The sequence below is a fragment of the Lathyrus oleraceus genome, chromosome 2, assembly GCF_024323335.1.
Source record: "Lathyrus oleraceus cultivar Zhongwan6 chromosome 2, CAAS_Psat_ZW6_1.0, whole genome shotgun sequence".
In the NCBI taxonomy this organism is placed as follows: Eukaryota; Viridiplantae; Streptophyta; class Magnoliopsida; order Fabales; family Fabaceae; genus Lathyrus; species Lathyrus oleraceus.
The window spans coordinates 310,629,385-310,641,136 of NC_066580.1; the positions used below are offsets into that span (position 1 = coordinate 310,629,385).

An 11,752-nucleotide genomic window follows, 5' to 3' on the forward strand; every position below is an offset into this window, starting at 1 on the left:
AGGTGAGATTTTCCAAAAATGATGCCAATAGGTGTAGGTTTGTTTATAAGAATAAAAAGCATTGTAACTACATTGTGCTATGCGGTGGAATTTTAAGAACCACGACATATAAGATCAAAACTTTGTTTCACAAATATAAATGCGGGAGACAATTCTTCAATAAGAATGTCATGGCTGTTTTGGTTGCTAAAATGATTGTAGACAAGTTGAAGAACAATACTAAGATGAAGTTAATGAAGTTGTAGCAGATGTAAGGCTGAGGTTTACAAATGAGGTCAATGGTTATAGGGATTTCAAAGCTAGGCAGCTTGTTAGAGAAGTTGTAGAAGGGGACTCAAGCAAGTAATATAGTTTGTTATGGTCATATGGTGTTGAATTTGGGAGAGCTTCTCATGGAAACACATTCAAATTAACCATTGGCAGACCAGGACCTGGCTTGCAACCATGGTTTGAAAGGTGTTACGTGTGTTTTGATGGTACGGAAAAATAATTGACACTAGGATGTAGACCATTCATAGAATTAGATAGATGTCACCTAAATAAAAAATATGGTGGAATTTTGTTGATTGATGTCGGGAGGGATGTCAATGATCAGTATCTTCATATTGCCTTTGGGATTGTAGAGAATGAAACTAAGGACTCTTGGACCTGGTTTATTAAGCTACTTCTTAAAGATATTGATGATAGTAGGTGGTGCTTCATGTAACACCCCGAATTCAATTAATTAATTTAATTTAATTTTTATTACTTTTATTTAATTATTTGGGTGGTTTAATATACTTTTAATTATTTATTTGGTAATAACACGTTTTATGTGATTATTTGGCATTTGTTGGGGTTTGTTGGAATTTAATATAGTTTTATTTCATTAAAATAATAGAATAATAATAAAATAAGACAAATAGTGAGATTGGAGGTAGAAATTAGAATTTTGGTAAATTTTGAGTAGTAAGGAGTGAATGCACAAAAGTCGAGGGACGAAAGTTCAATAATTAACTTAAATACAATTTTAGGTTAAAATAAATTGAATATGTGAGGGGAGCCAAACTTGTCAGTACGTAGAGTTGGAAAAAAGAGGCACATGTGGGAGAAGGATAATAAAGGCTTGGGGGAGAAGAAGAATACCATAAACATACTTATTTTACTGCTGGAAATTCAAGTAAGTGAGGAACTACTTGAATATAGGTGTTATTACATGAAGGGTAGAGAGAGATCCTCACCCTCCACTAGGTTTTCTCCATTGTTGTGCTTTATGAGTTTGATTATAATTATGTGAAATCCATGCTAATTGACATATTTAATGTATAAATTTATGCTCTATTATGTTTTGAATATTAAGCATGATGTGTTGGTATGAACTATGAATGTGATTGTTGCCATTGATATGTTTTTGTGTTATGAGCATAACCTTGAATTCATGATTACTTGATTAATTTGGATGGTAATCGATGCATACGTGATGTTTAATTGTTGTATAATATGTATCTATTATTTTCTGAGCGATTTGGGGTGATAGGGTCGATATCGGAGCTTCGAATAAGCTCCTATGGTGAAAAAAATGCAAATTTTGGATTCTGCATCAACGTGGCGGTCGTTACGAGCGTGATGGGCTGCCTGTCATGCTTATGGGTCAGCTGACAGTCGCCAGCATGGTGTCGACGAGACCAACATGGACTTCAGGCGGGATTTTCATGTTGGTCATCATGGGGTGATAGGTTCTTGATGAGGGGACATGACGGGTTGGAAGACGGTCGTCATGGCCTCCAGGGACCAGTTTTGAGCGGTTGTTTCAGTTTTTGATGTTATTTTTGTGTACGGTGGATGTTTAGCTACCATTTAAGACGTTTTATATAGATTAAATTGTTGTGATGGAATATTATGATGGGTTAAATAATATTAGAGTTATTTGTATAATTATGAGTAGCAAATTATAATTACATGTGCAAATGGTGATGTGTTGTATAAATATGATTATACATGTAAGTTGTGAATTTGTGATTTATGTTGATGTGAGTAGTTTAGAAGTGGGGACTATTGTGAATGATGTATTGCATATTGTTTATGGTTAGAAGTGGAACCATAAGTGTTGTTGTTGTTGCATTACTTTGTATTTTATGCATCATTTTATGTTAGTGTGTTGAAAGAGGCGAGTCATGGGTTCAGAAGTGGGGACCAGTAATCGTCTAAGGTTTAGAAGTGAGTACCCGAGGTTCAATTGGGAATAGGTTCAAATGAGTAACCATTATTGAGTGGATGAGATCAGTAACAAACCTATTATGTCTAAATTGGTACCACATGTATAAAGTCGAGTTATTTATCACATTGCATACATAAAGGCTATATGAATTGAATTGTTGTACTGTCGTGTAAATGGAATGTGTGTCGTTGATTGTGTGACTTAAACTACCCTTGCATTCTTTTACACTATTAATATATTTAAGGGTATTCTCACTCCTTTGTTGTTTGTTTTGTATTATTTTGTACATTATGCAGGTACATGTACTTTGGAGGAGTAAGTGTGGTTGTGAGTTGGAAGAGGAGGCGTCAATTGAATTGGTGCCTCCTATTTTTTTCTAGCTATTTGCAGATTTACGTGCAAATTTGATGATATATGGATTTACCTGCGGCAATTTTAATTTTTTGTCCATCGATAAATCCACAGGAAAATCTGCAGGTAACATCCGTAGGAAAATCTAAAGGTAGCTGGAAAAAAATAAAAAATACATAGGAGGTGGCAATTGAATTAGAGTCTCCTATTTAATATCCATTTTTTTGTTTGAAACATGGTTATATTAGGAATTATGTTGAAATGTTTGGTTAGTTTTGTATTAAAATTGAAAATTTTGGTTATTTAAGTAAAATTTTCCAAGTTCGTTAATTCATTAACACTATCAAAATTTGTATACACACAATTATCAAAAATTAAAATAGTGTGAAATAAAAAATACTAGTGTGAATGCATTGTCAAAACACGCCTCAATGTCCGTATAAAAAAGGACAATATCACATTTCCATGTAGATACCTTTTTCTTTAATCAGGTTTTATTTTTATTTTTTTTAGGAAATTCTTTTATCACGTTAAGTTGTTAACTCCCCCGAAACACGTTCAATCTTTCATTGCATCAGGAAAATAAAACAATCTAAAGAGATATAGGAATAAAAGATCGTCTCGTTAAGGCAACTTAGTTGGTAGATATGCAGGAATATTGTAAAATATTATTTTTAAAGGTATATAAAACAAATCAAATGTCATGTTGAAAAGTACACGAAGTATATGAACTATAAAAAAACAAAAAAAAACAAAAAAAAACAAAAAATATAGTGTGAATTTCAGTCACTAGACTACTTGGTCAAACAAAAAAGAGATCGTCCATAATGTGGTTTACTGGTTGTAGGATATTGTTTTTAAAGGTACATAAAGAAAAATAGAATCTCATGCTGAAAATTACAATTAAGAACTAAATAAGTACAAGAAGCATCTGAACTACAATAAAATGAAAATTAAAAAAAATATAAAATATTGGATGAATTCTAGGCATTAGGCTACTTTACCAAAAAAAAGATCAGCCATAGTGGAATTTAGTGATTGTAAGATATTATTTTTAAATGTATATAAAGAAAAATAGAATTTCACGATGAAAAGTACACTTGAGCATTCAAATAAATACAAGAAGTATCTGAACTACAAAATAAAAACATAAAATACATATAAGGGAAAAAAAGCTACCTGTAAACATCAATTCACTAAAAAATGTGAAAGGAAAACACAGGAACCCCACAAAGGTAGGACATGTTAAATCTTAACCGAGCAAAATTACCATCAACAAAAAACCACTTCCATAGTACCACTAAGAACTCACAACCATAAGGCGAGAGTCACTCTCCTCTCCCTCATCTCATACAAAGAATAAGGTTCTCCAACCAAGCAAAGAAAGCATAAGAGTTTCTCGCATGCCTACTAAGATAACCTTTCCAAACTCGGAATATAATATTATCTTCCACATCCTTCATTATGATCGAGGAGCCTAAAAATGAAATATTGTTTCAGGATTTCGAAATTAACTAAACCACTGAATGCCAAATCATAACCAAACCACCCTTCACTCTAGACGTACCACCTAACAATCTAATAACCAAGAAAATAGAACTAAGATCCTTAGGAAGAACACAAATCCACCCCATCCGTCTAAAAATCACATACCAAACATACATTGTTGGGTCACAAGACACAAATAAATGGGTAACAGACTCATACTCTCTCCCACACATCAAATAAATCACCCCCCTAGGGTCCACCAAACCCCCCACCTAAACAAGTACTCTAGTAGGGACTTTCTCTTGAAAAAACTTTTAGGAGAAAACATCTACTTTAGAGTGAGTCTAACTCTCCTAGACAAAAGGAAGTACCAAATTTCCCATTGTGGATATAACATCACTAAACATGGCACTTTGAAGGAGACTAGAGAAAGTTGAGGAAATGGACAAGATCCCTTCCTTAAAATGACACCAAACCCACTTATCGAGGTTTAGGAATATGGTTACATTCTAGATAGCTAAAAGAAGATTTTGGACCATCACCTCATAATAGACAAAGAGAGATTTTTCCATTTCAAATCCCAACTCACAATACCAGGAAGGTGATAATGAAATCTAACAAACCTACCTTCTAAAAGGGAGGAGAACACTTGAGATCCATATCTGGAAGATAATATATTATACCAGAGGCATGAAGCATCTAAAATGAGCCTCAATCTCCAACTGGCCAGAAGAGCCAGATTCACAACACAAATATCTCAAACACCCAAACTTCCTTTGTGTTTAGTTTACACACACTAACCCATTTAACCCAAACACTTTTAGAGACCCTTTTATTCTCACACCATAGGAAATTTATTTGGATTCCAACAATCTTCTTCCAAACCTTGACATACATTTTCAGAAAGGACAAGAAGAAAATAGGCATTACATTGAGGACCAAGTTGAGAATAATCACCTGATCCCACATACTAACATATTGATGCCTCTACGAGTTTAACCTTCTAAACAACATAGTGACTAGAGGTTCCCACGTAGACTCACTACGAGGATTAGTTCTTACTAGTAACCCAAGGTACTTGAATGGAAGATATTCTTGCTTACAGTGAAGAAAATCACATGCTTGATCCAAAAAGGAAGAATCCATATTTACTCCAATTAGATAATTCTTCACAAATATCACCTGAAGACCCGAGGAAAGTTCAAAACCCCGAAGGATATCCTTAATAATCCATAGATTATCCACCTTAGTCTCTTCCAAAATAATAGTATCATATGCATACTAGAGATGGCAGATATATATCCAAGAAGCCCACTTTAAAACCAGAAAAGACTTGAGTCGATAACACTAAACAACAACCCACCCAACCCTTCTGTCACTAGCAAGAGAAGGAAAAGAGCTAGGGGCACTTTGCTTCTGTCCCTTTCGAATTCTGATCTTTTGCGTCGGACAACCATTAATCAAAACCACAATTTTTTTGAAAAACACAAGCACCCATCTAAGATCTCCACTTACTATTGAACCAAAACCTGATAAGCATATAGCCCAGAAAATCTCAGTTGATTGAGTCATGACTTTCTCAAAATCCGCCTTAAAGATGTGAGGCAAGACCTTTTTAGATTTCTTAGCTAGATCCACCAACTCATTCACAACAACCACCTCATCCACAAACAATCTACCTTTAAGAAAGGTCGATTGATTCACGGAAATGATGTTATCCATAACCTCAACGAGTCTAACTTCCAAAAATTTAGCAACTAGCTTATATAGGACCCCAACAAGGAAATAGGTTCAAAATCCCCCAATTGAGAATGAGAGTTCATTTTAGGGATAAAAGTGACAAAATAAGAAGTAAAACATCTAAGTAGAGAAGCAAACGGGTAAAATTGATTAAACATCGCTCCAAATTCTCCCTAGAGAGAAGGAAAAACCTCTACATTAAAGAGAAATTAAAAAAGAGATTGAAAACTAACCTCGCCTAGTTGTGGCCGATCACCGAGTGGTTCCTTAAACTAATTAGAGAAAAAATTAACAACTTTTAGGTGAATCTCAGCAATCTCCTCGACCCAACTCTCACCCTCTTTAAGAGCAATGATTGTGTTCCTCTTGCTCCTGATCTTCATACAAGCGTGAAAAAAAAACTAAATTTGACATCACTCTCGTTAAGCCACTTAACTATAGATAGACCTTTTTGAAACAATTGAGAATCTGATCGATAATTACTCTAGACTTAGCAAAAATTTCAAACTACGGCATAACACCCAAATCAGCTCTAGAATCAAGAAAATCACCTCTTCTTTTAAGGAGTCAAAATTTCAAAGACACTCTCGTTCCAAATTTTCACCGCCCCTTTAAGAATTTTGATGATAAGATATCCTTAATTTGTCAAACTTACTTTGACATTATTGTAATATTGAATAATAAAGTTAATTAAGATTCCGCGTGTGAACACGTTTAACCAGCAAAAGAAATCTTCCTTTTGAATGTTACATGAGTGGAGGTCCTTTTATTTACGTCCCCATATTTTGTTTGGCGCCATCTTCAAGGAACGAATGGCCCTACTTCTCTAGTTCTTTTGCGTTTCTTTTTTCAAGATAAGTATAACTTTCATTTTATGTTGGTTCTATTAATTCTAATATTACGAACCAAGTTATTATAGTTTAATTTTCATTTTCATTATAATGAGGTCATTATTTTCCTATATTCTATATGGACAATATTTCAGTGGTCCTCATGGCCAACGCTTTGCATTTTCAGCATCGCATCGGGTATCCTATTTGGGCTTCATATGCAAGAACCCATGTGTCTCAGATGCTGTCTCAAAAAAATGCCTCTGATGTTTGTATATAGTTCTTAGTAGCACTTCCTTTAAAACTGGCCGAAAACTGAAAATGCACACCATGAAAATTTAAAATAGTTAGTTATTAAAAAAGAGAGAACTTTGTAAATTTGATTTGGGTGAAATCAATGCAATTCTGTTTGAAGAAGGTTACATGCAATAAAAAACTCACCATTCAAGCGCACTAAAAATCCACCTTGTGCAACTTTTCCAATCTTCATTTAAACCTGAAAAGAGAAATGTCAAATTATTGAACAATTCAAATCATACAAACCCTTAAATCCAAAACTGGATTTGTTAGAATTCAAAGTTTCATGAGAAAAATTGCAACTATTGTGATGAAAAAGGAGGACATAGATTCCCTGCATTTGTGGTGGAAAAGTGATGATCACCATGAATTTAGTGTGTATTTTTTAGGAAAGAAAAGTAACACATGAGATGAAAGAGATAGACACAAAAGACTATAGGTCATAAGGGTATAGATTCTCTGCAACTATTCGCTTTTACTGCTCTGTAAATCCAAATCCAGATCCAAAAAATTCTAAGGGTGTAATAGTGAGACTATAGGTCATAACTAAATCACACAAGAAGATGAAAATAATGAAAAATATGGATCTAGGATATTTTGGCCAGGAAGATATTCTCATTGCCACAAAAAAAGGAAAACCCACAAAGAAGACCGAAAATAGAAAAGGTCGAACAAACTCACCATCACTACAAAAAAGGAACCAAATGCGAAATTGGAGAGAAATTCATTAATGTACAAGCAAGATCACATACTAATACCTCAATCCTTCTCAACTATTTTACATCACAAATATATCCTTCACATTTTTCACCTTCTCCATTTCATCTTTTGATTTAATCTTAATCTTATGTATATTAATTACCGTCAAATTTTGTTTTAAACTTTTTCTTTTCTCAACATTCAGTTTCTTAATCTCAATCTTAACATTATTGCCAGTGGTTGCAGTTGCGCTGCAGGTGAGTATTCCTCCCGGAAGATCTCTCCATGTTCACGTGATTCACAGTCTGTTGCGACAAATGATGAACGCATCGGTTAACTACCGGTGGCGCCGTGGTATACTTCGGAACAGAACCTCCACCGGTAATGCTACAATAAGACGATGAAGAAGATGTTGACGAAACGGAGGATGAAGAAGAGACAGATGCTGTTTTTGAAATAGTTGGTAACGGAGGTTTGGAAACCTTGTTCGAAGATCTCGGCGGTGAAATGAACGCTTTGATCTTCAACGGCACTTGCGGCGATGCGGTACGATCGTATTCTTCGATTAGGTTGACGAGATCCTCGTCGGAAGTTATGGAAACCAAAGCGTCTAGATCTTCGGCGGGTAACTGGCAGCGGAGGTGCGTCACGGATGAACCACAGAGTTCTTCCAGCTTCGGAAGCAGTTCTGTAACAATCGCAATTACGGTTATTTCTATTTGCAAAAAGCAATTTCATTATCAGAATGTAAAATTCAACCGCGAAAGAGAAATAACTGACCGGAAAAATGAACAGAGCGATCGACGGAGACGACACGTGTATGGCCGCCGAGGTAGCGGAGTTTGCCGTCGGGATAACGAGGGAGGATTTTGCCTCCGTAGCTACAGAGGAATTTGATGGTGGATTTGGGAGAATCCGGAGCGGGTTGGGAGAGTCCGAACATGATAGGTTCGGGTTACGGTTTAGGTGAGGTTCGAGTAAGGTATAGTTTAGAATCGGAGGATTGAACTGTGTAATGTGAGTTGAGTGAACTCTGTTGAAGAAAAATGTTTTGGGCTTGAAGGAGCTTAGGATTTTGGTGTTGCGCCTTCAAGCCTAATTGTGCTGCCATTTGTCCCTTATTTATAGGGATTTTTTACTCGGGATGCTGCCCGACATGACGTTACTTAATGTAGAATCTTATTTGAAAAATGGTACTAGAAACTAAAAAAACAAATTATTTTGATATTTTTTAATACAATAAAAAACTTAGTGAAGAATTTGGATATTTTTAAATTATTGTGGTTAGGAAAAAGTTACGACGGAACATTTTTAATTAATGTTTTTTTTCTTCTAAAATTAATAATAAGTGTACTATAAAAAGAGATTTTTTTTACCGATAATTCAACATATTAATCTCATTTATTGAATTTTTAAAAAAAAATTATTATTTTAAAAAAAATTCTAAAATAATAATTTTTAAATTTTTTTTCTAAAATAATCAGCTTTCAAAACAGATGCGGCAGATGAACTGACACATCCATTTCTCCTAAAGAGGAGGCGCCAACTTGAGTGGCGCATGCATTGGATGCATTGAGTGACGCATTCAATGCCTCTGGCGTATGCCTTTTGGCTCATGAAGAGACGTCAATGCCTATGGCGCCTACATGTCTTGACATGTAATGCGCACAGTCCTTTGGCGCATGCATTTTCTAGCTCCTCTGTATAAGTATATCGCCTTGTATGCAATATTTTCACAATTTTTACCTTACAATCACATTTTCTTTTATTCAACTTCACTCTCCTTCAAGTTTTTGAGTTTTAACCATGTATGAATACATTCACAAGCGAAATGCTGATTTAATATTTTCCGTCGTTGCGTCTCCGATAAAGATTCGACTTTAGAATATAGATTCGTTTGAACGTCTTAATCAGACGTTGAATAGTTGGTTAGATGGAGAAATTGGAGATGGTGAAAGGATTAGAAGAATCCAATGACTTGTGTCCACGTTCAACCAAAATGGAGAAGTGCGTGAATGGGTGGATATTAAGACTGACCGAGACGTTCATAGGATGATGCATTACATGTTCAAAATTGTTTTGATGGTTGTGATCGCTTAGTTATTGTATTGTAGTTGTTTTAGTTGTTTGTGTTGTTGTTTATCTAATGGTATTTTCCTCACAAACTTATAATATGAAATAAATTTAGTTTTTCATATATTGCAACAGAGGTACATGTGAATTTATCCGGTTGTGCCCGTTCCAACACTAGGACAGTTAGTACGATTATGACCTAGCTGACGGCATGAATTACATAATCTAACCATTTTGTTCGTCGTATCCATTTCGGTTCGAATACGGGTGCTGTTTGGGCGACCCTTTTTCTTCCTTCGCATAACTTCGTTGTGCCAGACGATATTCCCTTGATATTTTAGCCAGTAATCCTTTTTTGCCACTACGGAAAAACTAATTTTATAAACATTTGATAGGCTGATGACTTTGTAAACGTCAGATAGTAAGTAGGATGGATCCATTCGAACCTTTGAACATGCCGCAATGACATGGGAGCAGCACGTACAGAAGGCTTTGAACTTTCTGCAGTCACACCAACCTCTATCTAGTTCGACTCTGCAATGTCCCATCGGCATGCCCTCATTGTGATCCATGGACTCGACAACATTATACCAACCTTTAGTGCGGTCAAACACCGTGACCACATGTGTGTTTGCTTTGACAGCTTCATGTCTAATGAATTTCATTGAATCGTTACTAAACAACTGCTCAGATTGCAACATTGAACTCCATTTGGAACTTCTGGTCTCAAACAACACCCCTAGCCTGAAATATGTTACATGCACTAAAGTGGTTATAGGTAGGTTACAGATGCCTTTGAAGACAGAGTTCATTGATTCCACAAGATTTATTGTCATGTGGCCCCAATGTTGACCGTTGTCGTATGCCCTAGTTCACTTCTCCAATGAAATACTGTCGATCCACCGTACTGCATCTGCGTTTGACAATCTTATTTCTTCGCGGTAGTGTTTGAAAGAAGGTCCTGATAATGCGTAACCTGCATTGACAACCTTCTTCCGCAACGTTTTGTCTTTGATCTCCCGCATAAAATTCTGAGCAATATGTCTAATACATAAGACATGCGTCGAAGGAGGATCTTGCCAGCCATTATCAATGTTATTATATGCACTAATCAATGTTATTATATGCATCCAATCACATGTTGCGTAGGTTGCAAACCTAGTAAGACTCCATCATCTATAAATCGGGCTTCAAATCATAACATCTAATCATCTACAACACTAATCATCTACACTCTTTCTTTACCGTACTCTTTCTCTGCCACACTCAACCTCTGCAGCATTATGTCTCTGTTGACTATGGGTGATTAACACAGAGGAACACTCGAGAATATCTCGACATTTGTATGTTATCACTCTCTTTTTACTTATTTCATATTTATTTCGTATATATTTCTTATCTATGTTTGCATTATATATTACTTCTTCTTATTGTATTTCTTACTTATGTGTTATTAGGACCCAAAGCATTTTCGATGCCGTGTACATGAATATGTACCCCACGATCCTTTGATAGAACCATATATTAGAGGATGTGGATTTGTAAATCTCCTTAATATAGTCTCGTACTCGGTGGACTACAAATTCATTTTTACTTTGTTGGAGAGATGGAGACCCGAGACTCACACATTTCACCTTCCTTTCGGTGAATGTACCGTCACACTTGAGGATGTATACATGTTGTTGGGTCTCCGTATAAATGCTAAGGCCGTGAATGATAGAGTTAATCAGGACAACTCTATTTGCAATGAATTATTGGGTGCCCCTTTGTGTGAGACCAAACTGAGGGAGAGTCATCCGGTCAAGCTAGGGGGCAAGGTATAAATTTAAAATATCTTAAACAATATTATGTGAGTATAATATTGTCCGCTGAGTACGAAAAAATAATTAAAGCTCGGTGTTATATTATGATTTTATTTGGTAATTTATATTTCCACAAAGTACAGGTAATACAGTAAATATTATGTATTTACCGTTGTTACGCAACATTAATAAGGTAAGCACATATAGTTGGGGTTCAGCTGTGTTGACCCATCTGTATAGTGCAATATGTAAAAATGTCAAAAAAAAAATACTTG

At 35.4% G+C, this 11,752-nt stretch overlaps 1 protein-coding gene across 1 annotated transcript; it reads right to left on the reverse strand.

Moving 5' to 3' along the window:
- Positions 1-7,590: 7,590 nt before the first annotated feature.
- On the reverse strand, positions 7,591-8,783 carry LOC127119257 (uncharacterized). Its single transcript, XM_051049456.1, has 2 exons — positions 8,383-8,783; positions 7,591-8,290 (listed from the first exon to the last, which is right to left on the reverse strand). Exons 1-2 carry the CDS (start codon positions 8,543-8,545, stop codon positions 7,830-7,832), a joined length of 624 nt encoding a protein of 207 aa, XP_050905413.1. The 5' UTR covers positions 8,546-8,783; the 3' UTR covers positions 7,591-7,829.
- Between the last annotated feature and the right edge of the window lie 2,969 nt (positions 8,784-11,752).